General features: G+C 38.9%; 1 protein-coding gene across 1 annotated transcript in view; it reads right to left on the bottom strand.

Annotated features, from left to right (window-relative positions):
* The window catches only part of Pla2g4a (phospholipase A2 group IVA), a 145,967-nt gene that overhangs the window by 64,990 nt on the left and 53,180 nt on the right, over window positions 1-27,797 (bottom strand). The window contains exons 4-5 of the mRNA XM_075988187.1: window positions 6,517-6,665; window positions 5,370-5,483 (exon numbers count right to left, since the gene is read on the bottom strand). Coding sequence (XP_075844302.1) covers window positions 5,370-5,483; window positions 6,517-6,665 — 263 coding nt within the window. The remainder of the gene's footprint in view (window positions 1-5,369; window positions 5,484-6,516; window positions 6,666-27,797) is intronic.

The raw sequence follows: 27,797 nt of genomic DNA on the forward strand, positions 1-27,797 counted from the left end.
TGATGGCTTCCCTGAGGCAGTTCCTGAGGTCATTCTGATGAGGACTGTCCTCTACCCTGAGAGTGAGTCACGCTGGTCACATTTTTCTTCAATGAAAAGCTGAGCCTTTGATGTCCGGGCTACCCACAGTGGCTGTAACGTATTGCCGTCTGTCCCTTTGAGACCTAGTCTCTTGCCCTTCTTTATTTCTCAGCACCAGAGCCATCCTCCTCCTTGCAGTTACTTAGCCTGCCAGACAGTCTGGGCCTCTAGACTACATTAGTCCGTTTACTTTTATTATAACCATGGCAGATAGGTATGTTACAAAGAACACAGGTTTGCATAGATTAGCTAGTTTCAGAGGCTGAAAGTCCATGTGAGGATGCTCCAATTAAGGCCATGATAGATGGTATGGAAACAATTGAAACACCCAGAGATTATGTCAGGAACAAGGAATCAGAAAGTGCTGAGGCACCAGTTGTGTTCATTCAACATTTCCTCAACTCCCAAGGATGGCCAGCATCAATGACATACCTCCCTCCATATGTTAAGAGCTCCTATCTCCCACCTATCAACAGTGCCATACACTCTTAGTTCTGGACTCTTAAGGGGATACACTGAAACCATAGGAAGGGTCTTCCTACCTCAGATCTCTTCTGCCCCAGCCTCTGAAATCCCTTTCCCAGCCACATTTTCTAGAGTGTCATTTGCTACCCTCTTTACCTTGCACATACGCAACCCCTTCATTCTTCTTCCCTGGCTTATGCAGCATTTGCTGTTCTCACCAACAGAAGCGTCTCTCCCTGTTTTAACTTGCATTTCATCTGGTTTACTACACGGAATATGAGCTCTGTAAGGACAAAGATGCTTGCCTGTTTGCTCATGCTTGAAATCAGTAGCCAAAGAGTGGCTTCGCATTGCTGGGTGTTCCGTGGTTATTTGTGAATAGATGGAAAACAGATGACAAACAAACATAGCAGTAGAATGTTCATTACAGAACGTGGCAGCATTTGCAAAGAATGAGCAAACTAATAAACGAGGGGTTTATTTCTTTAACCCTAGGGACATATTTTGTTTACTAGGCACATGGTACTCAAAATGATAATATATAGATCCTGAATGGTACTCGGTGATATACTGAAGTGTTTAGCGGTCAAGCATGGTGCTGTCTGCCATCTGCTTATAAAAGTACCAAAGGGACCAGCTGATGGATGAGTGAAGAGATGAAGTGTGTGGCAAACATATGCAGCAGAGGAATGTAAACCAAAGGACACAATGGCAGTTGTGTGTCTGCTCACTGTAGAAATGTTTGAGGGATTTATATTTGAAAACCTTTAGAATAAAATCTGGGGAGAGGGAGGAATTAGAATGCTTTAGAGAGGCCTTCTTTCCTGGCTGTATGTACCAGAAACTTCAGCTGCACAGTTGTCAGGATCGTTGGGGGTGTTGTTGCTATATTGTTGTTGTTTTATAGTTCATCTATTGTGTGTGTGTGTGTGTGTGTGTGTGTGTGTGTGTGTGTGTGTGTGTATACATGTGGTCTCCTATACATGACACAAGCACTTTCATGTGAAGGTGAAAGGACAACTTGGGGAAGTTTCTTATCTCCCTCCATCATGTGGTTCTTGGGTCAAACCCAGGTTGTTAGGCATGACAGCAGGTGCCTTTACCCAGTGAGAAAGCTCTCCAGCCCTTTTACTTTATTTAAGATAGGATCTATGGAGGCCACACTGGCCTGAGAATCATTATCTTCCTGCCTCAGCCTCCCTAGCGCTCACAATTCCGGCATGTGCCACCACACCCAGTTCTATTACGTTGCTTTGTGGAATTTTCTTCCTGATATGTATCACTAGCTAGTGCTGAGTGATTATTCATTTCCTCATTGTTGCCTCTTTACCAACCTTACGAGAATATGAGGACACAGCGGCCATGCCATTTGCTGTGTGCTCATCATGAAGCAAGTCACATGGAACACACAAGCACATCACCTGCTACTCATCACTGTACACATGGCTATCTACTTTTCCAACAGATTCTTGCATTTCTGAAAAAGACCTCTGTGCCTCTCTGACACTTAGCAAGTTTAGGGCATATGTAAGAACTCACATTCTCCTCATAGTAAAGCTTGTCATTGCACTGACAAAGTCCAAATTTTGAAATTACATAACATGCAAATGAAAAAGCTTTTCTCTTGCTCTTTTTATTTTTAATATCTGAGAAACAAGAGAATGTGCAAGTTTCTTTGGGAACGCGATCAAAATAAAGTAAGCCAGAGAGCAGCAAGGAAAGAACGCATTCTAAGCCCTCATTTTAAGGGTGGAAGTGAGGCTCAGAGAAAGCAAATGATAATTCAAACATGTAGAAGGAAAACAGTGACCAGACAAACAAGATTCCAGGCTCCAAGTCCCCAAATGGCCAAAACTGTCCCTGGGAGTCAGTCCATGTCTATTTGGAGGTCCTTGTTGAGTCTCCAGCTGTCTCCTGGCCATAGACACCACTCTGTGTTGAGTCAGATTAACTTTCAGATGCCAGAAGTTTGAGGGAACTTGGACTAGTAATGTCTTGGCTTGTAATTTTTGTACTTTTTCACCAAGGCTAAGTGCTCTTCTTGTACCATATTGTCATACTCATCTTCAGAGTTTATTGAAACCTGCACTCTCGGAGCATTCCCTGGTGGCTCGTTCTGTCTTTCACATCTGTGTGAGCAGAACAGACAGAAAACCACCCACCTAGGGCAGATCCTATCTCAGGAAATGAAGAGGAAGGCAAGGCTCCCATAGGGTACTCCCACATAATTCAAGGAAGAGCCCCAGACTCTTCCTTCAACCAGCAATTCCCCTTCTCCTAAGGACCACCCCAGCTCATCAACTCAAAGGATTGACTTCAAATACAAACCACAAGGGATTCTAGAGAGAGAAGTCATAAAAAAAAAAAAAAGAAAGCTCTTTGGCTAACTATGTCCCAGACACACTACGCAAAGGAATTACATAACCTACTTTGAATTCAGGAATGTAGGAAGCCTCTTCAGAGCTTGGGGGTTATACAACTTAGCTGTAGGACATGACGGAAGGGGATGGACCATATTCTTTTCCTCTATAATGTCTTCTTTCATAATCAGGTTTTGGATCAGGTATTGCAAATAAAAGAGCTGTTTTCCCCATGCTTACAATGCTCTCTATAGACCTGTATTGAAAGCCCAGGCAGGGCTACGATGTTCTGACCACCTCTGTGCCCTTTGGCCTACTACTAACACTGCGTACCTGGCAAGCCTTTAACTTGCCCCATCTTGCTTCCTTCCTTCAAGACTACGCTTTTGCAATTGCTTCTGTCTAGAATGCTCGAAACTCTTTCTCTGCCTCCTGAAAAACTACTCTCTTCTCAAGTCATATCAGCAACAAAAACAAAACACAGTTATACATAGTGTGTAATATGTACTAGACACTGCTGTATGGTGTATGCATGCATATAGCATGTTTACTATTTATATGTTTTAAATATCACTGCATACTTAATGTAGAATACACAATATAATTACTTTTAAACTAATTAAATGATGCATAGTTTATATTTTATGCAATAAATTATAACAAGTTATCATTAAATTTATATAGTTTTTGTTTTAATGTATATTGTTATCATAATAAATCCCATATAAGATTTTATCTCTATTTTTACAGATGTATGAGTCACAAAGGAACTACTAAATTTCCACGATGAGAAAGATAATAAGAAATTCAAAGGCCAAATGGACTACCTTCAGATGTCAAGGTGTTAACCACCATGTTCACTACTCAAACTGTTCAAACCACCTGGGGCCTCGTCTCACACAACAAACTTCCTTTATGCACAGACTCTCATTAAACTCTCTGTATAACTCACCGATATTTATCTCAGTTCATGGTGACACACACGCACGCACGCGCACACACACACACACACACACACACACACACACACACACACACCTCCTTCCACTTCCCATTACAACTCCATTCTCACCTCTAGCTCAGAGGAAGACAACTGAGAGAATAACTTCCTGTATATTGTTCCTGATATGTCTTGTACAAACACAATGGCTGGTACCCTGTAGATTTTTGATAAATGTTTATGAAATGAATGAGTAACTGAAATGGAGTTAAAAGGTGTCCACAGAGAAGTAAGGCATCCATCTCTTGGTCGAAGACATGCCCTCCAGAGCAGGGAAAAGACCCGTGAGAAATGCACAGATGGAGTTAGATTCTCAGGGTGACCAAATCATGTGGACTGCACAAGAAACCTGTGATCTAAGTTCACGTCTAAGTAAGTGTATGCACATGGTGTGCACATAAGTCATGCAGAGACTCTGCAGGCACATATAATTAGTAATTCACTTCTCTTGGCCTATATAAATTTTATTACCACTGGAATTTGATAAATTGGGCAGTATAAATAACTCAGTCCCCCAAACACCACAGGTTACCCTCAGGGAACAAATAGGAAGAGGTTTCCTGAGGTTTCAATAGGACAGACAACAAGGAGGAGCTGAGAGTTAAGGGAGAAAGGTTTGTGTAAGTAGAGGAACCTGAAGTCATTCTAAGGATGAGTGACAATGGACATCCTTGGACATGATAAAATGTTTGTACTGCCTCACCAGTCTGTTACATGGCTCACCAAAAATTCTCTAATTCATTTCTTATGCATTTATCATACATTAAGATACATTGAGTTTGTTCTGCACAAATCATTTCCCCAATGCTTTTATTATTCATAAATGAGTACCAAATTGTGACAACCCTAAAAGTATAGAGATAATAAGAATAACCCAACACCACTCCTTCTGACCTTTCTCTGATGTGACCCTAATTATCTGAGTCAGAATTCTTTTCTTAGACATATTTAATCTATAGCAATATATTCAATATTACCTTGTGTGTTTATTATAGTAATAGTAAATACATATTCCAACAAAATAGCACACTATGTTGGAATAGTCTGCGTTTGGCAACATCTTATGATCCCAAATGATTTGTATTGGTGGATCCTCTGGTGGAGAGCAAAGCTGTGGCTTAACTTCACTCTTATTACTTGGAACAACAAAAAAATTAATGCCTCATAGTATTTATCACCTCAATCAAGGTTTACTTATAGAATGATGAGAGACTAGCATAGGGGTCTCTGGATATAGCTGGATGGTAGGGTGTTTGCTTAGCCTGTGAAAAGCCCTGGATCCATGCTCCAGCACCACAAAGAGTGACAAGAGAGCAAAAGGTTAGGGCAGGAATGAAACAAGCAAACAAAATAAAAGGGAAAGCATTCTCCAAGGAAACATGTTTCCAAGATTAAGCACAGCTTTCTAAAATAAATCAATGCGTACAGAACACGGAGTGGGGAGTGGCTCTGCTGCTACTCACTTGGTTGAAAACAAAAGGGACTTCTTTCTTCTCTCCCACCTTCATAGACGATACAGGAAATGTAGCTGTGCCCAGGGTTTCATCCATGATGTAATTGGCATCCATCAATGTGATCTACAAAGCAAAAGAGAGTGTAAGCACTTTCCAGAAATCTTATCTAAAATCTCTATCATGGCGGACTAGCATGATGGTGCGGCAGTTAAGAGCTCAAGATGTTCTTCCCAAAGGGTCTAAGCTCAATTTCCAGTACCCACATGGTGGCTCACAATGATCTGTAACTTCAGTTCTAGGAAATTTAATGCCCTTGTCTCACTTCCACAGGGCATTTTATGCAGGAAATACATTCTCCAAATGAAATTTAAAAACAAAGTACTATAAAACTGTTATTCAGGCTTAAAAATAATGTTCCTGGCTAGGTGAGGTTACATAAAATTTTTAACACCAGCACTCAAAGAGCAGGGCAGGTCAATAACTGGATTTTGAGGCCAACCTGGTCTACACAGCAGGTTCTATGTCACTCAAAGATGGAAGCAAGAGCTATCTCAAAACATTTAATTTAAAAAATCTAAAGTATTTAATATTTAACAGTCTCTTAAGGGCCTCATGTTTTGTTTCTGTTGTTGTTTGTAATCACAGTCCCTTAAGTCTACATACATCAGTCCATTCTCTACACACATCCCTAGAGCTCTCAATATTTAACACACAATACTTTCTTTTTTTTCCTTCTCAATATGGGATTTCTATTTGAAGCAACAAATTTTACATATTTCTAATGGACCACTATTTACAACAATAGAAGTTTATTCTCTCTAGGATTTGAAATATGAAAAAGAAATTAATACAGAAAAGCAATACAACTGTTTTTTTAAAAAGCCATGTACATATATCTTAAAAGCAATGGATAGTATTTATATCCTGCTTTTTAAAATCTCATCATTAGAACAGAAGAAACACCCTCTCCGAAGTTTACAAGCATCTGGGAAATCCACGTGGACACTCACATAGCTTCACACATACCATGCGGCCCAGTAAGCATGGCACCCAGCTCACAGACAACCACAAGGGGAAAGAAGGCAGCGGGGAAGAGGCAAGGCGTCTCTCTCCATAGGAATGAGCACTGTGCACAGCCCCCAGATGATTCACTTACCTCCAAAACATTTTCCTGATTAGGATCCAAAATGAACTCAAAGCTTTCATTCCACACAGGGTTTATGTCATTATTGAAGTGTCTTGTTCTCTTCCGGCTGTCGGGGGTTGTAGAGATGAAGAGTTCCACGTAAGGATCTGGAGTGTCAACTACGGGCAGTAAAGGGAAGAGAAGGGGAGAAATGTGTAATTAATTCATGGTCACACTTTTTTAAATATAAGTTGCTAGTTTACTCCCAGTATGTCTGCATTACTAGAAACCAAAATGTGACCAGACACAACAGAACATCCCGGGTTAGAAACTTTTACATAGTCTGTCCCTTCCTTCCATTACAGACCAGTGAGAAGGAATCATTTATAAAGCTATCTACTCAGAAAATCCTTCATCTCGAGGGATGGATCCTGCCTGTTACCCCACAATGACAGGAACCTCACTTACCTAACTATATAGCATGACCCTCAACATGGGACCATGATGAGGACAAGATCACAGACTCAAGAACCTGATATTTGTCTCCATTATAGGAATCATCTTGTTTTGCTTACGAAAGTAACAAAGCCAGTGCAGAGGAGATGGGCCGCTGACAGGCTGCCTGGGGCTGCTCTGAGAGGCAGCAATTCTACTCGCAGTCCGTCTGTATTTATTATGATGGCGTTTGCTCAAATTACAGTGAGACATCTTCAAAAATGAAAGCCTTTTCTATGTCACATAAAAATCCACTTGAGTCGAGCTTATATGTGTTCCTTTAGCTACAGAAACAGCTGCGTGCAAAGGGGTTATTTTATGTTATTCCCACCGCATTTATACTTTAGCTAAGTGACCCAAACAGTTTAAATAAAGATCGCTCCCTCTTCTGTGAGTCCACTGACTCCTTTGATAATCTGACAACACTGTTGATACTTTTATTGTATGTATGAAATGATACATCTGTCTTATCCTATGAGACCATAAATACTTTGAGGGCAAGGATCATATCCTTCCTTTTTGCTTTCAGAATCTGGCAATAAAAACAACTGCCATAGTAAAATATAAGCCCTGTCGTTTTTCTTTAATATATCCTTTCCTACATGGTCACTGTAATTGGTAACCACAAATACCAATAACTGCATGATAGTTCATGGTAGTTGTTTTCAGTACATATTTATTTCATTTAAACCCCACATTACAATACAGTGACTACTATATTTCAGTGCATCTTATGAAATAAACAGGAACTGAGAAGTGTCGTGCAATCTATCCTCTGTCCTACAGCTAAGCGTCAAGATCTTGAACTTGGGTCACAAATTACATCAGCCATGGTCTTAATGACATCTTGTCCTTAGGAAATAAGGGAGAGATCGTAAAACATGGATTTCCACAGAAAGAAGAGCTGGACAAAGAGAGACAAGAACATAAGGATATACAAATATCTTTCCAGCTAATACCAAGCAATGGGCATCACTCGGGGCAACTGGCACAAGTACTCAAAAGACTGGGATCAAGAGAGACCCTATCAGAGAAAAAGGAAATACAAGCTGAGCTATCCTGCTACCAATGCTGACTGATCCCTACTACACACAACAGGCAAGTATGAAGAAGGAATAAGGACCATGCCCTGCAGCAATATTCCACAAATTTCACCTATGACCCTGAGTTGTACTCACAAACTAAGGATCATCGACATTGTCTACCACGCATCTAATAATGCGTTGGTCTGCACCAAGACCCTCATGCAAGAATGGTAATGGGCAGGTGAAGTGTATTCTAGGGTTCGTCATCTTTAATGCAGTGTAGCTGACATGGATACAGGACAGCTTATCTGACTAAATTCCACTTTGGAGAAGAGGCATTTCTCATCTTTTCTAAGGAAGCTGTTACATTTCCTAGACCAAGGAAGAGAAGCTAAGAAACAGTAACGCAGCCACAAAGTCTAATGTGGCCCCCACAACTTGCTCCTTTTCCTCCACACAGTTCTCCAGAGGTTAGGATGCCAAGCCAGGAGCAAATCAATGTATTTAGAGGAGCCACAGCAGCCAAAGATCATAGAGATAAACAGGCTTTCCTCTGTGGAATCAGTAGATACAGAACTTCAAGGAGAATAGTCATATGACACAGAAAATATGTAAAAAGGAACAAAGCTATTTATTGCCCCACTGGGTCAATCCTTTTTCACAGGGCCATTTGGCAGGGTGAGGGGTGTTTTCAAATATATTTTCCAGAAGAATATTAAGGAGATAAAGTAAATACTCACCCTAGAATATAAAAGCTATTTGGGAAGGGGAGGCTTATGGATGGTAAACATTCATTCATTCCTTTATTCATTCATTCAATACACTTTGAAGCTCCCACTGTATGCCAAGAATTGCCTGTCAAAAGGCATGTTCTCTTTGACAAAGAGCCAAGCCCTAAACTGTAGATTTGAAATATGAAAGTGAGTCAAAAAGGAATAGCCTAATTTTGACACCAAAGTAAATGGGAGACAAGCAGATACACCACACTGGTGACTCCCAACTCACTCACCCAGGTGGTTATGCAAAAACCAGGTCAAACCGTAGGTGGGGAAATTGCTATAAAGCTTAATATTTGAATCTTTTCTCAAAGATGTTTTTATTTTGTTTTATGTTCATGAACATTTTGCCTGCACGTATGTATGTCCACGGCATATGTCCTGGTGTCCATGAAGGTCAGAAGAGGGCATCAGATCCCTGAGAACTAGAGTGAAGGACAGTTATAAGTTACCATGTAGGTGTTAGCAACTGAATCCAGGTTCTCTACAAGAGCAACAAGTGCCCTTAACCATTGGGTCATCTCCCTAGCCCGTCATCTGAGTCTTAGAGGAAGAAGGAAAGGTCACAAAACAGACTCAGAGGTAACAGGAAGCAGAAGGTAAAGTTACTTGGAAGAAACCGGATAAGAAACGGAAGTGGCAAATGGAAGTGGAAAGTGTTAATTAACCACATGACCATTTTCTGTGAGTTTAAACTCTCAGTGCTTGCCTTGGCTTAAATCACTTTAACCTAGACAAAACAAAATGGAAAATGATGTTAGAAGATACTAGCACCACCTTGATAGGTCAAAATATCAAAAGACATTTTGGAAACTTAGAATCCAGTTCAATAATGGGCCTCTGTCTTGCCAGTATTTATTTTATTTTTGAATCAAGTCAGAGTGAATAGCTAAGAATGTTTGTTGAGAGTGGCATGCTCTCTAGTTTCTCCTTTGCTTCTCCAGAAAATGGCTTCAAAGTTGAAATGTCAAAGGCTGACGGACAGATGAGATGGAAAACTACTAGCAGCTCCACACTCTGGTTTTGCAGTCTGCTTCTCTGCTAACAGTGGAAGCCAAGACACACTGCATCCAGGGTCAAAGAAACTTTTAAGGAATGAGTTTTAGCGTTCAAGTCCAAGTCATCTTACCCACAGTAATGACTGGGATAGTGGTACACTTAAAATCTGGGAAGAGGAAAGTCAGTCCACGTTAACAGCAAAACCCTAACTCAATGCTTTAGAGAATTTCCTAGAAATGCGTTTTTTTTTTTTAATTAAAAGGCCAAAAGAGAACCCCTGGTGCCACACATCTATTTCATGACTTTGCAAATTAATACCAGCAGGGCCATTCATTGATGTTGAACCACTAATCAGTAACCAGTGCTTACCTAAATTGTTTCCAGGGAAACAAGCAATGAAGCAAAGAAATGTGTGGGCCGAAGCTCTCCTGCATCTCCTCCTTTTATCTACATCTTGACAAACAAAACTGATGGGGGTGTAGGATAAAGACCATTTCTATTATTATAAAAATGGCATGAAGCTACATGCAACTGGAAATAGTTTCAGAATTCCATGGCTCTGAAACTTACTCATAAACTCTCTTGGTTTAAGGAGCGCCTGCCTGAAGTCATGCAGCTCCATCTGTCACTCAGTTTATCCAGGTCATAGACAATGTGATTCACGACGGGAGCTCCTGAACTCCTACTTCTGTTTTACAAGCATCTACTGCTTTTTTCCACTTCTACTTTACCCCAGAACAATTTAAACCCCTTGATTGACAAAATGTTGTTGAGTAATTTGCTGATTTGGGGAATGAGGGATTAAAAAAAAAAACAAAGATCTCAAAAAGAAGCATCCCTGAAAATGCAAAGTCAATTTTACCATAAGTGGTAGTGGGGTTAAAACTGTGTTTCTCATGTTTCAGAACATTGAATTACCTTCCCAGAATCATCTGCAATGGCTGGTAAAATTGTAAACTGGAACTTGGAATGTTTGAGGCCTTCTCTAAATGTGCAAAGCCTTGGATTCGCCCCAGAACCACACAGGAACAAAGGAAGAAATGAAAAAAAGGAAGGAAGGGAAGGGGGAAGAAAGGAGGGGGGAAAGAGGAATAAAAAAAGAAAAGGAAAATGTAGGTCCCTTCATCTCCTATCAGAATTTTCAGATTGGCTGATAAATCTTCATTTTTGATAACATAATCAGATTCTTATACATACCACACATTTCACAGCCAAGGATTTAAGATATAAAATTAGAATAAACTAAACAATAGCAGTATAATAACACTCATATAAACATCTGCCATAAGGAAGGCAACAAACACCTTGGCCTTCCATACATGAGTTACTCTGTCCTACACTGCATTAAGCACAATCCAGTTAAGCCATTACTGCTTCTCTCCAACCATTAAAGAAATTTGCAAGCGGCCACATGAAAAGAATCTCCAGGAATAAAGTAAAGTAGATATGCTGGTTGGCAATTTGTTTGAGGTCATGACCTGATATTTTTTAATATTATATCAAGTTATAGTAATCAATTATATTTTTAATTATATTTTATATTAATTATAATAAAAATAATATATTAATATCAGGTCATGAACTGATATTAAATATTTTTCAACTGTCAATAAACGAGAAAGATCAAATATTTGGTAAAAATTCATTTAAAGACATGCTTATGAATGCTCCCAAATGTAGCCATTTCTTTGAAAGTTTTATGATTAGTAACAATGACAATCAGACATGGGAATCCCTGGCAGCTTTGGGGACTGTTGGGTCCTTGTGTGGGCTGCCATAGCCTCTAGGATAGTAGGGTCAGCAATACCACTTAGCCATGACTTTGAAAAATTAAAAAAAATAAGCAGTTTAGTTCATTTCTTAATCTCAAATTTTTATCTGAAAAACAAAATGATAGCAGATTTTAACTGGCAAGATTGCTTATTTTTATAATCTGGACTTCTACTCATGACACCACCACTGAAATTAAAATATAGCCCGCCACCCTACCTCTTTAAGAATCTCCCCTCTCCCTCCTCAGCATTCACTTCTACAGTACCTTCTAGCACCACAGAGTATCTTTGCCTAATTTCATCTTCATTTAAACAAAAAGAAGCGCACAGTATATAAACTGGATCTCATTCTTTTGGACTACCATTAAATTTGGAAGGTTTGTTTATACTGACCGATACAGAATAATTTCCAAAGAAGCTCTCAACAGCTATTTACAGTCTTAAAAAATATTTAATTTGGGGCTGGAGGAATGTGAATGTTCAGGAGTTAAAAACACATACTGCTCTTGCAGAGGACCCAAGATCAGTTCTCAGTTCCAAGCACCCACATCGGGCAGCACAGAGAACAGCTTGCAACTCCAGCTCAAAGGGCTCTGAAGCATTCTTCCAGCTCCACAGACTCCTGTGGAAGTGGAATTTTCTTTCTCTCGTACCAACTCCCAAATCACAAAACAGAGACTCATTAATTATGAAAGCTTGGCCAATAGCTTAGGTTTGTTTCTAACTAGCTCTTATACTTAAATTAACTCATTTCTATTAATTTACTTTTTGCTTCAAGCCTTTATTATCTTTACTTTGTACAGCCCATGGTGCTTTCCTGTTTCCTCCATCCCTGGCTGGCAACTCCTGCATCTCCACCCTTCTTCCCAGCGTCCTTTCTGCCCCCCAAATCCTGCCTAGCTATGGGCTGTGTAGCTTTTTATTAAGTCAAACCTAGTGTCAAATCTTCACAGTGTATATTCCACAACACATCTGTACTCACATGCTCACACACACAGTTAAAAACAAAATAAATCATTAAAATTATTTTTGAACATATGTGACCTCCTCATTCCTATAGAATTCATCTCAGATCTTACACATAATGACTGGAGTTTCAGTAGCAGCCAAAATGCGTTTCTTCGCCCCAAAGCTGCAAAGACAGGAGAGGGGTGAGGTTTTTGATTACACGTTACCCTATACCTTCCTGCGAAGTAAGACATTTTTAAAAGATTCTTTCCCTTCCCATCATGCTGAGCCAGCTCTTGGTTTCCTTTAAAAGCTGTCCGTTAAGGACTCTGGCTTATACAAATCCTCGGTGTGTCCCTCAGTCACATCTTCGGTCTGTCTCCATTATGAGTCCTTAACTATCTTCTTATAGCCTTGGAAATCTTCCGCAAATGCACAAAACAAACCCACATCCTTTCTATCCTTCTTTCCCTAAACACAACACAACACAGAAACTGGCTGTAAATCTTGTCATTGTCCCTAAGTTTCTTCTTTGACTTTGTAGCACTATCATTTACAGCTACTGGAGTTAGACAGGAGACTCCTTTCTTTTGCTCGGAGTTTTTTTACATTCAACCTTAGTTTCAGTTTTCACACTTTAGAAATGAACCTTCCATCTAGCTTTTTAGTAATAATTCCCCCCACACCACTACCTCAGTTAACCAAGCACCACTTTGCCTCGGACATAATGAAATCCTGCAGCGGCTAATGTAGAAGGCACTCCCTAGAACACCAGCAGACTTGTATTTCTGAAACAGTTTTTAAACTTCACTTCCTTCAGAGTGGCCTAACGTTGGTGGAAAAAAAGAATAAACCAGAAGGGTCCCTCGTCAACCCCAGGTCCTTCCAGGGTCAATGACTCCTCTTGTACCACATACTACAATACTACTTTTATACTTTAACAGTAAAGTCAACTGTGAGAACCCCTACATTTCAAACAATCTATCCACGCGTATCGAGGGCAGCAATCTTTGATCTAACACAGCAGGATGACATCTCAATCTGCGAACATCACTGTTTCTCTCCATGTTGGGAGTCACAAGTTATCAAAGCCACTGCTATTGTTCTAATGTTCAAGATAAGAGTTCAAAGACTGGACAGGTGGGAATATTGGGAATGGAATGTTCTCTTCACACCTTATTTAATTGGTTCTTTCCTAGACAAGGAATTGCCTGTTCTGCTTTCCTTTCCAATGAAACAGACAACTAAAATCCATGTTCCCAAAGGCTTACATATATCCATGTGATGATTTCAATAGTAAGGGACCCTATATGTGTTTGAACACTTGGCCCATAGGAAGTGTCATTATTAGGAGGTATAGCCTTGATGGAGTAGATGCAGCCTTATTGGAGTATTTGTGGCCTTGCTAGCGTAATTTGGTCACTGTGGACTTGGGCTTTGAGGGCCTATGCTCAAGCTGTGCCCCAGTATGGCACACAGTCCCTTTGCTGCCTGCAGATCAAGATAAAGAACTCTCAGTTCCTTCTCCAGCACCATATCTGCCTGCATGCTGTTGTGCTTCCTGCCATGATGATAATGGACTGAAGCTCTGAACTTTAAGCCAGCCCCAATTAAATGCTTTTCTTTATAAGAGTTGTTGCGGTCATGATGTCTCTTCACAGCAACAGAAACCCTAACTAAGAGAATCTGCATACAAAAAAGACAGTAACATATCAAGTTGCTGATTAGACATAACTACTCCCATTACAGATAGATAGACTCACAGACATTTACTGAGTCAAACAAAATCATTCAGAAACAGGCTTTAATTCAGCTGGAGAGATAGCTCAGTGGTTACCAATACTCATTTCACAAGCATGAGGATGGACTCTGAATCCCAGGACAGACCTCAAAGCCTGGTCTTGCACTTCTGCATCCCAGTACTTGATAGAGCAGAGGCTAAGTAAGGAGGGTATCTAGAGCTTACAGGCTGCCAGCCTGGCCTAAAATCACAAGTTGCAAGTTTAGAGAAAGACATTGCCTCAAAGAAACAAGGGACACTAGTAGAGAACAATTTTCTGCATCTTCCTCTGTTCTTTACAAGTGTATGTGCACAAGTATGCATTATACCATACACACTTAATGACACGTATATGCATGCCAGACACATGCACAGAAAACAATAGACTTTAACTCAGTCTCTCTCTCTCCAGAGCAAATAAACCAATCTTATGCAATGTCTGCTTGTTATCCACTGTAAACTTCATCATGACAGGGATCATTTCCTTATCCTCCACTGAATGATGGGATGGTGAACCCAACAACAGTATAATATGAAATCCAAAACATTACAAGAATATAATAAAGGGTTGTCTAAGAATAAGAGACACTGTGGAAGGGAGGGGGCATTACAGGCTTACTATTCTCCCTTCTCTTTTAACTCCTCAGTAATATGCCTCAACTCTCCTAATGTATCCCCCCCCAATGTTTTTCTTTTTATTTCAAAATGAATTAGTGCCAGCACTTCTTTCAAGCATATTTGTATTCAATCTGTATTTCCAAAATCAGTTGTCCTTTAGAATCTCTTACCAGAACAGGAACCCATCAGGGAATGTGTTTCTAGGTAACAGACATCCCCCCCCCCAACCCAGGAAAGGTTCAGAACTGGAATTCTTATGTCTAGAAATACTGAAAGGCAACACCAAAGAAGTGGAGGATGTACAAAACATGGGAAAAAGTCAACTGTAGCTCTCAAATAGAACTAAATTTCTGGTGTTTCAATATGGCCATTTTACTGAGGTCTCTGTGACAGCATTTTGTAAGGAAACAAAAATATCTTTGCATTAACTCTTGGGTCTGCAGAGACAGCTCAGTTGGCTAACTGCTTGCTGCTCAAACTTGAGGACCTAGCACCCATGCAAAAAACTGAGTATGTTTTTTTTCTTTTTCTTTTCTTTTTTTTTATTTTCGAGACAGGGTTTCTCCGTAGCTTTTGGTTCCTGTCCTGGAACTAGCTCTTGTAGACCAGGCTGGCCTCGAACTCACAGAGATCCACCTGCCTCTGCCTCCCGAGTGCTGGGATTAAAGGCGTGTGCCACCACCACCCAGCAAAAAACTGAGTATGATAGCACAAGCTTGTAATGGGAAATCGAGATGGGTGGATCCCTGAAGCTCACTGGCCAGCCAACCTAATCTACTCAGGAAGTCCCAAGTTCTCACTCAGGTTCCACATCAAAAATTAGGAGGACAGCTCCCAACGAAGAACACCACATACACACATATACAGAACAACACTCATCAGCTGGAGGTACCCTTACATCACAGGATGTAACTTAACTTACATAAGCTCACGCTCACAGTAATAAACTGAGTTCTTGCTTTGACTTGACTCTCTTATCACATTGATTGTCCTCTGTTATGGGGCTGTGGAAAGGGCAGAGGGTGCTCACCTTTTCCTGGGGAATAACGCTAAGGAGGCCTAGGAGACAGACAGACAGACAGACAGAGACAGACAGAGAGAGAGAGAGAGGTGGTTTTTTTCTTGGGAAATTTAAGAAACATTTAAACTCATTGTAATTTAATCCCATTATATTTTAATCACAAACTTTTAGGTAGAGAGACAGAGTAAGCTTTTCCAGCAAAAAGAATGCACTTAGCACACACAAGACTGAGTACAACTCAACTAAGAACCATCTGGAAAAAAAAATGTTCTGTTCCCACTTGATAGATCATTAACATTTCAAAGTATAGATTAAAAACAAAAGCAGGGACATAAAGAGGAAGTTGCTCCTATATGTTACAAGGATGATTAGCAAGTGAATAATTAGGTGGCGGCTGGAACTTGCAAAGCAGCCACGTGCAGTGTGTCCTGCTGGGACTAGTAATAAACTCCAACCCTATACACTTATACTATTGCAAATATACCCCTATTGAATAAATGGGGTGAAATTCCATACACTCGGTGAAATTCCACTCAGACAATGTGGTTGAAACGCACAATGGCATTATTAACTGAGTTCATAAAACCTAAATTCACACAAACAAAAAAACTCTTAAACTTTAAGCATAGAGGAAAGCATCCAAAGGCACTCATGAGGCACCTGACAACTTGCATAGGATGTGGCCCTCTAAACGGGTGAGGCAAACATTCCACTTTTGCACTTGGTACTTCTCCACATTCCCTTCATGGTCACATAGAGTGGACATGTGAGATAAACATGTAACGAGCCATTTGACTCATCTTGAAATTGTCTTCTATGAAATGACCACTGGGGAAGAATTTCATTAGATTTAGAGCCCTTTAACTTCTGGGTGGACTCAGAAACATTCCAAAGACATTAGTAAACTCTATTAAAACTCATATTTAGCCGTAACCTAAAGGCTGACCCTAGAGAAACACATTACCAAATACACACTTTAGACTCACAAATGAGAAACATCAATGCCAGTTACAAAGAATAAGATCTGAAACTCCATAATCAATGTACAAAATTGTGAATAAATATTTCTGTATGATGTGTCTCAGAAAAATTCTAATAAGTTGTGGACAGAAATAACGGAGACATTATCATCTGCAGGGGTGGAGGGAAGGAACATTTTTCCAAGTCCCTCCTCACCGAGGCAGTAAAGGGAGCATGATTCAGGAAGAACAGCTCTTCAATCTGATTTATTTTCCCAGTAGTCCTTAATACCTTGCCTGTGGGCCAGACTTGGGGCTATGCACTAATTTTTAAAAAACAGCAAGTGAGCCAGAGGCCCAGTAAGAAGGTGGTAGTGTGAAGAAGCCTGATGCCTGTGGGAGAATCTTCTTGAAGAAAATGCCATTCTATTTCTTTCTCTCAAGTTGAGGAAGATGGATCTAAAGATTCCTGAACAGAGAAATTCAGAATGCAAATTTATCTCCAAAAAGAAAAGATGGAAGAAACCCAGTACAGGGACTATTCAAACCAGATATTTCTGTTCTGATAATATATGAGAGTATTTTATGTGGATACAGGAAATGGTGCTACAGTAACAGGCAGTGTATCAAGCACATGGATGAGTACTAAATATATGTTAACTCAAATGTCACATGGTCACATCTCCACCATGAAGAGAGTAAGGCATTGTGGGATAACCTTTTTGCACACTGTGAAGATGTGCCTCTGCCTATGGCGCCTTCTGATTGGTTTAATAAAGAGCTGGATGGTCAATAGTTAGACAGGGGAGGATAGATTCCCATTTCCAGGGAGAGAGAGGAAGAGGAGATGAATCTAGGTATGCAGAGATGCCAGTGAGACTAGGAACAAGTTGGATTACAGAATGGGAAATAGATAAAAAAGCCATGTGGCAGAACATAGATTAATAAAAAGAGGTTAATTTAAATTATGAGAGCTAGTTGAGAAAGAGCCTAAGCTAAGGCCAAGCATTCATAATTAATAAGTCTTCTTGTCGTTATTTGTGAGTTGGCAGCCCAAAGGAAAGTTCAACTACAGCAAGGTGTAGAGAGGACACATAACTTGTCCAGAGACATGGGGTTAGTGACAGCCCACCTATGGAACCCACACTTGCTCATCAATATAACTGCCTCTTCTCCAGAACCTCTGATCAATGTGGAACTCAAAACGGACACAGGCCATGGGATCACATTTCTTTATGGGAATTTATCTAAAGCTGCTCAAATTACTAAAGAGAAAATGCATTTGTCCACCCAGACCTGATACCTCTTCTCCCATGCCAATATTTACCAAAAGGAAAACTGAAGTCTAAGCTCCCTTTCATAGGGAATAATCAGCAATTATTGTCTTTTGAAGAGGCTTGAACTGTGGAATTTTACAGGATTTTACAGGTGGGATTTAGATTGCTTCTTTAGAGACAGGATTGGAAAAGGTAGATGGGGAGATGTCTTAGTAGGTTTAAGAAAAAACTGTTTGTTTAATCATGATGTGTATGTCTGGATGCTCAGAGCACACAAAAAGTCAGACATGTGTGTCAACAGTCAACATTCCCACAGTGAAAAGGTCAGATAGCCTGAGTCTGAAGCAATGAACAGGGGACTGTCAAACAAGGTGGAAGGTAAGAATTGACACTTATGATCATGTATAACTCCACATATGTGCTATGGCATACACACAAAACAACATACATGAACATGCACACACACACGTGCACAAACAACACACACACACAAGTTGTTTTTAGAGGGGGAACACTATATAAAAGATGACAGGCCTTCCTGAAATTCACCTGGGTTTAAATTTCCTTGCATTCTAAAGTGTTGGAAACCTATGTTTCTCATCAAATATGTGATGATGCATGTTGGATTGCCATGGATCTAGACTCAGTACCATAACCCCTGATGTTCACAAGTTCCTGCTACTGCTGTACTGTCGATAGAGAAGTCTTCCATTGAAGGGGGCATTCCATTTCTTGTCACAAGCAGAAGGCCAGGATTCATAAACACATGTAACTGAAGATTGGAAGCCAATGGTGGTGACCACTGAAGCTTGTAGCAGGCCTTCCTTTTAGGGCACAGGCAATTCTAAATACCTAGGATTCTTGTAATATCTTAGGAAAAAGAAGATCACTCTTACTCCCCTCACCTCTAGTGAGTTGGGGCTTCATCTAAACTTTATTTTTTATTACTATGATGAAACACCAATACCAAAAGCAGCTTGGGGAAAAAAGGGTATATTTCATTTTATACTTATAGTCCATCACAAAGCGAAGTCAAGGAAGGAATCTAGAGGAGGGAACTGAAGCAGAGGCCAAAGAGGAATGCTACTGACTGGCTTGATCACAATGCCTTGCTCAGTCAGCTTTGCTATATGACCCAGAATCACTGATCCAGTCATTCCCAGATGACCCCAGATTGTGTCAAATTGACCAGAACAGGATCAGAATCAAGTTAACATGATTTAGAAAAATGTTAAGCGAGTGTTTGTTTTCCCTGAGTATGAACATAAATAGTCACACCAATACACAGTGATGTGTTAAGAATGATTGTTCAAAAGACTATAAAATATATAATAAATATGATTAAAAAATAACTGAGTATTTGCAAATATTTCTACATGGACATGTAGTCAAAACTGATTTAAAACATTTTTTGATAGTTATTTCTGAAAAGTCACAGTTGTTTGCTCTCCGTTATTTAAGTAACAATTCACAACTGTAGCTGATTCCTCCTTAACCAGGCATCTACCTTGAAGACAAAAAAGGAATTGAAGTGTGTCTCTTTTCTCAAAGTCATAAAGCAGTACAAGCAAAGCATATCATGAAAACTCTTCCAGGGCACTAAAGAGATGGCCTAGCTCTTTAACTTGCAGAGAAATCCTGAGGACGGAGGTTTGGAGCAGGACCATGCAACAAACAAGGCATCAAGAGGGACAGAGACATGAAGATTACTAGGAATTATTGGCTTTTAGATTAGCCAAAACAATTCAGGCTCTAGGATTCTAAGAGAGCCTCAGACAGTAAAAAGAGGTGGAGTAAATAAAGAAGGACACCTGATACCCAGGTCTAACTTCCACAACTGTACAAGCACACATTCCCATTCACCCACCCACACACCTACATACAAATAAGTAAATCTTTAAGAATATTTGCATTCTGACAGTGAACTTGATTTTGCTCTTTATATGCTCTCTGACAACATGTAAAAATGATGATAGCAAATATTTTTCTAAACTTGACATGGTCAACACATTCCTATGGCCTGTGTCAACCAAAGCTACTTGCACAGGTGAATAAAACAATTTTATGATGTTGTAGTGGCTCAAGGAAGAGAAAGTACCTGGCAATATAATTACAAATGAAGATGAGAGAATATGCAACACTAAGAATCTTTCGTATATGGCAGGACGGGTGCTTTTGTGAATATTCATGTGCATGTAGGACCTGACAAAAGTGTGATCACTTGACGCTGAGCAAGCACTGAGGTTTTTGGAACAATAGAAAGGAAGAATTCATTTCACTGATAGTAATGTGGTTTAATCGTGATTCCAGTATAACAAAGAAACTTCAGGACTGAAGAATGGAATTGTGAGGCAGGATTAATGCCATTGTGGTTTGTTTCTATCTGTCTTCTTGGTGATACTCTTGTGAGTCACATAATTAGGCAGTCTTCATATGAATTGGGCAATAAAATATAGTAAAGTCTTTGTGGGATTTATTTTTAAAGTAAAACCAGTAAAAGTTGAGAGAATTAGACCTTTTCTCCACTCTAGCATATGGAATCTGTGGACCTCAGGTTGAGTGAAACAGGTAAAAGCACCCCCAGACCTGCCTCCTGAGAGAGCTCAATAGATCCTTGATGACCATATCACTTAGATGTTAAAACTTCGTCTATTTTATAGAATTACAGAATCAGAATTCAAATTTTTAATAAGGTTTGCTGGTGAATACATGTATGCTGAGATCTCATACACATGCTTTAGAGAGATATGTGCAACCCCAAACCTACAAATTGAATAGCTACTTAAAAATTAGGAACTCAATGTTGCTATAACCTCATTGGAAATAAAATAATGTTTTCCCATATGTAAAGATAGTATGAAAAAATAAAAGCTTGAGGCTATAAAAATCGCCAAAGAGTTCCTTAAGATACTATATACCATAATTTTATATAATTGGCTGTGAGTTCAAATCTCCCAAGTGTTTTTGTTTTCTTTAAATGTCCTCATAAAGCTCTGTCAGCTCCTGAATAATAAAGAAAATGGTCTACCTATGATTCTGTACATATATTTAGATTATAAATTTATAATTTAAAAGGGCAAGATTATGGACAATTTAACCATCCAGGAGTTCAATAGCTTTTTCACTTATACCGTGTACAAATGTTATGCAAGGTTTATATTATTTCCCTCCTACATTTCTCTATTTGATTCTGAGGATTAGAGTTGTCCATCATATTTTCTCCTTAAAAACATGGTTTGATAATAGAGCCAAGAATGAGGCACTTTTAGAAATGATACAGTCTTTATAGACTGATAATTACCAACCCAAAGGGAAATTCAGCCCTCTGGAGGATACAACCAATTTGACAAACAAAACCCAGTCAATAACAGAGGGTGCTGAGACATTGTCTGAGAGAATTCGTACTCTTAAATGTATTAATTGGACTTTGTCAAAGGGTTACAATAGATAGACTGACAGAATGTCTCTTCAGGAAGGTAATATGCATGCTATAAAAATTATGTCCAAGGATTAGACGTTATCTTTACTGAACAGACTTCACACCTTGGAATCCTCAATGGGAGTGCACCTGAGCTGTGTGCCCATTTTCTCTGGGTCCCAGAAAGCCACACCCTAACTTGGTCCCACTGCTTAAAGATAATTGGTTAACAAAGCATCCCCATCAGTGAACTAATTTTGTAAGCAAACAAATAACTGAAGGGCAACTGTCGGGGTAGCTGCACTGAGTCTTGCTCCTTAGTTTTAAAAAGGGCCAGGGAATATGTAAGTCATGTGATAGTGGACTCTTAGGGTTTAGATTTAGGTAAAACCAAGCTTCGTTCTCTGAGAAGAGATCAGGCATTGAGTGTATTGGACTTTGTTCAAGGCATCTAATTATTGATGTAGTTTTTAATATATAAATATTATATATATTTATAGAGAAGGCTTTTTGTTTGTTTCTGAGGCAGTCTTAATATGCAGCCCTGTCTGGCCCTGACCTCATCACAGGAATATTTCTGCCTCAGTGTCCTGAATGCTGGGATTTCAGGTATATTACACCAAGCACAACTATGAAGTCTCTTCTCAGCCTCTATTAGACACTGGGCACTTTCCTCTGCAGATTTTATCCCATAAGGTTTGGAGTTTCTAAATATACTTACAGAATCGTAGGTAAACCATTTTCTTCATTATTCAGGAGCTGACAGAGCTTTATGAGGACATTTAAAGAAAACAAAAACACTTGAGGACAGATTTGAACTTACAGCTTTTAAGCCAATTTTATAAAATAATGTTATATAATATCTTAAGGAACTTTTTGGTGATTTTCATAACCTCAGTTGCTTTGGAATTGTTACTAGAGAGAAGAAGTGATAATTTTAGAGCAACAGGGAAAAGCAAAAGGACTCGAGATTTCTCAAGATCAAATTCTGGGTGAGAGACTTTACTCTGATCCTCAAGATGAGGCTCTACCATGAACACACCTTGCTCCTATGTAGCACAGAAGCTTTAAATGCTTGGGAAAGGATTCAAGAACTAAGAAAGAAAACTGAATCATATATTAGGGTTAAACAGGTTCAGAGAGAACCCTTTTGTGACTTTTTACAAAGATTAACTAAGGCTGTACAGATGGGGTAACAGACCCAGAAGCTAGAAGTGTACTAATTGAATCTTTGGCTTTTGAGAATGCCAACTTAGAATGCAAAAGGATTCTTGGGCCATTAAAAGTCAGATCAGCACCAATGAATGATAAATGGATACAATGAATGTTGAGGCACCTGACAATAGTACTGAAGCTTGGGTAGAAAGATCAATTTACAATGGTATGAGGAGACATCAAAATACTAAATGTTTTAATTATGGTAGAATAGGAAATTGAAAAGAGATTATAGACAAGGAATTCCTTGGAATAATGTCTTCTCTGAGAATGGCAAAAATAGGAGAACTCAGCCTTCAGGTATATATAGGTGTGGCAAAGGCCAACATTGGACCATTGGAGGTAGGTCAACAAAAGGCAGGCAAGGCAACCTAATACCATTGGGAAACTCGTGGGGTGGCCTCTCACAGGCCCCCATGACAAACTTGGTCCAATCATTCCCAGTTACTATAGATAACATGTCTCACCAAAATAAATTAAAATTTCCAGCGCCTACTGAAAAAAAAACCATACTGGTCTGGTTGATGGAATAGATGTGGAGGATGATTCAAACACTCCAGTAGCACACAGGAAATGTATATCTGGCAGACTTCTATAAATTAACAAAAACCAAAGCTAAGAGTGTGTATAAATGGCATTTTTAATGAAGACTTACTAGACATGGGTGTGTATGTAAGTATCACTACCCCAGAACAATGGCATCTGAATTGGCCTCTTCAAGAGGTAGATATTCAGTCCCAAGGAACTGGAACCGTATTTCAAGTGAAACAAAACATGAGATGGGTAAAATGCATAGGGCCAGAAGGACAGACGGGGAGGCTGAGGCCATATGTAGCTAATATTGCAGTGAATTTGTGGGGTTGTGACCTATTGCAGCAATGGAATACACAGATTTACATTCTTGCAGCCCCAAAAACTTATGCTTCTGGGGAAAATATTGAAAGATATTTTAGATGATGGTCACTGGCCATTTGGATTGAACAAGAACAGGAAGCAATCAATAAACCTTCAGGGGTACTAATGGCCCTGCCTTTAAAATAATTAACTGAGAAACCAATATGGGTTTAACAGTGCCCCCTAGCTGAGGAAAAGCTGCAGGCTTTAGAACAGCTGGTAGAAGAGAAACTAGAAACTCCACATATAGAAGAATCTACCAGCCCTTGGAATTCTCCTATTTGTTGTTAAAAAAGAAATCCGAAAACTAGAGAATGATGACAATTCTAAGAGTCATCAACATGGTAATTCAACCTATGGGCCCTCTACAATTTGGAATTCCTCTATCTTCTCTGTTATCAAAGGGATGGTCTCTTCTAGATATTGATTTAAAAAATTGTCTCTTCACTATACCTTTACAAGAAAAGAATAGGAAAAAAATTGCCTTCACTGTGTTTACTTATAATTCTCATCCTACTAGGATATATCAATGAACTATCCTCCCACAGGGAATGCTCAATAGCCCCACCCTGTGCAAATACTTTGTCAGTCAGCCATTGGAAATAATACATAAACAATTTCCTACGTCTATAATCTACCATTACATGGATGACATTTTGTTATCTGATTCAAATGCATATACTTTAGACATAATGTTTGAAGAAGTAAAGAAAATTTTGCCTAAATGGGGATTATAAATTGATCCTGAAAAGATTCAAAGAGAAGATTCTGTTAATTACCTTGGTCACAGAATAGGTTTACAGAAAATTAGAACATAAAGGGCATAAATTAGGAGAGACCAGTTGCAGACTCTTAAAGACCTTCAAAGATTGTTAGGAGAAATTTCCAGTCAACAACCAGCTGTTGGGATAAGACCTGATCTAATAATTCTTTTAAACAAAACCTTAGATGGTGATAAACACTTAAAAAGTCCCAGAGAATTAACAGCTGAAGCAGAAAAGAAATTGAAGATTGTTGAGGAGAAATTATAGGAGACACATGTGGATAGAGTGAATTCAAATCTTAATTGTATTCTAGTCATATTGCCTTCCAGAATATCTCCCACAGGAATTTTAATTCAGAGGAATGATATTACCCTAGAATGGATCTTTTACCACCTAAACCAAATAAAAAATTAAAAACTTATATGGAAAAAGTCTTTGAATTAATTACAAAAAGTAAATTGAGACTTTGTCAACTAGCAGCAGAGATTATAGTACCTTTTACTACTAATGAAATAAAAAAATTATGGGAAGACATTAAACTTTAAAAGAGCTTGTGCTAATTATTTAGGAGAGATTAATAGCAATTATCCCAAAAGTGATAACATTAAAGATAACTTCTTGGATTCTTTCCAGAATTGTATGTGATGCACCAATAACCGGAGCCTGTACATTTTATACTGATGCAAATAAATCAGGGAAGGCAGGTTCCAAATAAGAAGAGTTAATTAAGGTATAACAAAGCCCTTATAATTCTGTTCAGAAGGCAGAATTATATGCTATTCTTATGGTTCTAAGGGATTGTAAAGAACGTCTCAATATGGTTACTGATTCACAATATGCAGAAGGGGTTGTCTTGCATATCGAAATTCTGAATTTATACCAGATGATACAGAATTGACTTCATTATTCATTCAGGTGCAAGACATAATCAAGAATAGGCTTTTTTAGCATGGGATAAAACTGGACTCTCGGAACATGGCGAACAATGAGGGCTGATGAGACGCCAAGGACAATGGCACGCGGTTTTGATCCTACGCAATGTGCTGGCTTGGTGGGAGCCTAGCCAGTCTGGATGTTCACCTTCCTAGATATGGATGGAGGGGGGAGGACCTAGGACTTACCACAGGGCAGGGAACCCTGACAGCTCTTTGGACTAGAAAGGGAGGGGGAGAGGAGTGGGGGGAAGGGGAGAGGGGTGGGAGGAGGGGGAGAAGAGTGGGAGGAGGGGGAGGGAAATGGGAGGCTGGGAGGAGGTGGAAATTTGTTTTTTTTTCTTTTCTTTATTCTCCTTTTATCAATAAAAAAAAGTTTATACCTTAAAAAAAAAGAATAGGCTTTTTTCTATATACATACCATACATCCAATCCCATATAGGTCTACCAGGTCCTCTAGCACAACGTAATACAGAAATTGATCAGTTATTGATTGGAAGTGTGTTGCAGGCCTCAGAATTTCATAAAATTTCATGTCAATAGCAAAGCTTAAAGAAAGAGTTTCCTATTACATGGCAACAAGCTAAGAAGATTATAAAGAGATGTCCTAATTGCTCTTTCTATAACCAAATAACATTGCCTGCAGGGAGTAACCCAAAGGGTACTCAAAAGAATGAGATCTGGTAGATGGATATATTCCACTTTACAGAATTTAGAAAAATAAAATATGTACCACACCATTGACACTGACTCAAGTTTTCAGTAGGCAACTGCTTTAAGCTCAGAAAAAGCTGATTCAGTAATCACACATTTATTGGAAGTTATGGCCATCATGGGTATACCTGCACAAATAAAGACAGATAATGGGCCAGCATATGTCTCTAAGAAAATGAAACAGTTTTTTTCTTATTATAATATTATGCATATTAAATGTATATCACACAATCCTACAGGCAAGGCAGTTACAGAAAGATCAAATCAAACTATAAAGGATATGTTAAACAAACAGAAATGTGGGGAAAATAACCCCCAGAAATGGATTACATAATGCTTTATTAACCTGGAATTTTGTTAACACTAATGAAAAAAGGAAAAACAGCAGCAGACATTGGAAAATAGAAAAGTCTTCTGAATTAAATCAGCTAGTTTATTTCAAAGATATGCTGACCTACAATGGAAGCCATGAGATGTGCTATGTTGGGGAAGGGGTTTTGCTCTTGTTTCCAGAGGAGAAGAAAAACTATGGATATCATCAAAATTGATAAAGATTCAGTTTGAAAAGTAGAAACCTCTTGTAAAAGAGAAATAACAGCTCATCCACAATGGTGACAACCATTCAGGTGGTAAGGAAAGCATATAGGGTTGGGGCAGTGTTCTTTTCTTGTCTTTGCAGGAAAATACTCATCTTCAAAATTCAAGAGACCCTGGAAGTTTGAATGCTAACAGATAGAAAAATAACTATCCACTAAGGATCATTGAGGAAAAAGCATGATTTATGAGATCAGGTAACTGATACACACACACACACACACACACACACATATATATATATGTATATATATACATACATATATATATATATATATATATATATATATATATAGAGAGAGAGAGAGAGAGAGAGAGGGAGAGAGAGAGAGAGAGAGAGAGAGAGAGAGAGAGAGAGCTGGCTTGGAGTTGAACACTGGCTATGTCCCTCTCTAAATCCAAGAATATTGTTAAGATAAAAATTCAGAGTTTCTGTCTCATGTCAGGAGCCATGATATAAGACAGAAAGAAAAAAGAATTTAGAAAAGAATTTTACTATATCTAATTTTGTCTCTATGATATATATATATATATATATATATATATATATATATATATATATATATATATATACATATATACACACACACACACATCAGATGCACTTGGTTACCTGAAATGTTGCACTTTCTTACAACGTTCTGGCCAGAACTCCAAATAGAAACCTCAGAAAAACCCTACTAAATACTCAAAGATTATTTGCAATTATACCAGACAGTGATCTTGGAACTTAACCATCATTTTACTTTTACAGGATCCCATAGAAAGAACATCGCCCTCATGACAGCTGGAAGTAATTCTAGAAGATGACATCCCTTCTCCCAACAAAGTTTGTCCTCAGGGCTAGGGACATAATTTAAGGTTTGACTATAATTGGTAAGGGTTGCGGGTTGGGGGAAATTTTGTAGGCTCAAGAATCTCTTTGAAAAAAGAGGGAAAATGGATGGGAAAATAAATTAGTGTGAGCTTACTCACACTAATAATATGGTGAGTAATAGAGTGAATACTTGTGAGCTATTATTTATAGGTATTTACATTGGTATAGATTCTTGTATATTGATACAAACTGAAATTATATTGAATATTTTCCTATTTTCATCCACCATATTT

This window comes from Microtus pennsylvanicus, chromosome 10 (assembly GCF_037038515.1).
Source record: "Microtus pennsylvanicus isolate mMicPen1 chromosome 10, mMicPen1.hap1, whole genome shotgun sequence".
In the NCBI taxonomy this organism is placed as follows: domain Eukaryota; kingdom Metazoa; phylum Chordata; class Mammalia; order Rodentia; family Cricetidae; genus Microtus; species Microtus pennsylvanicus.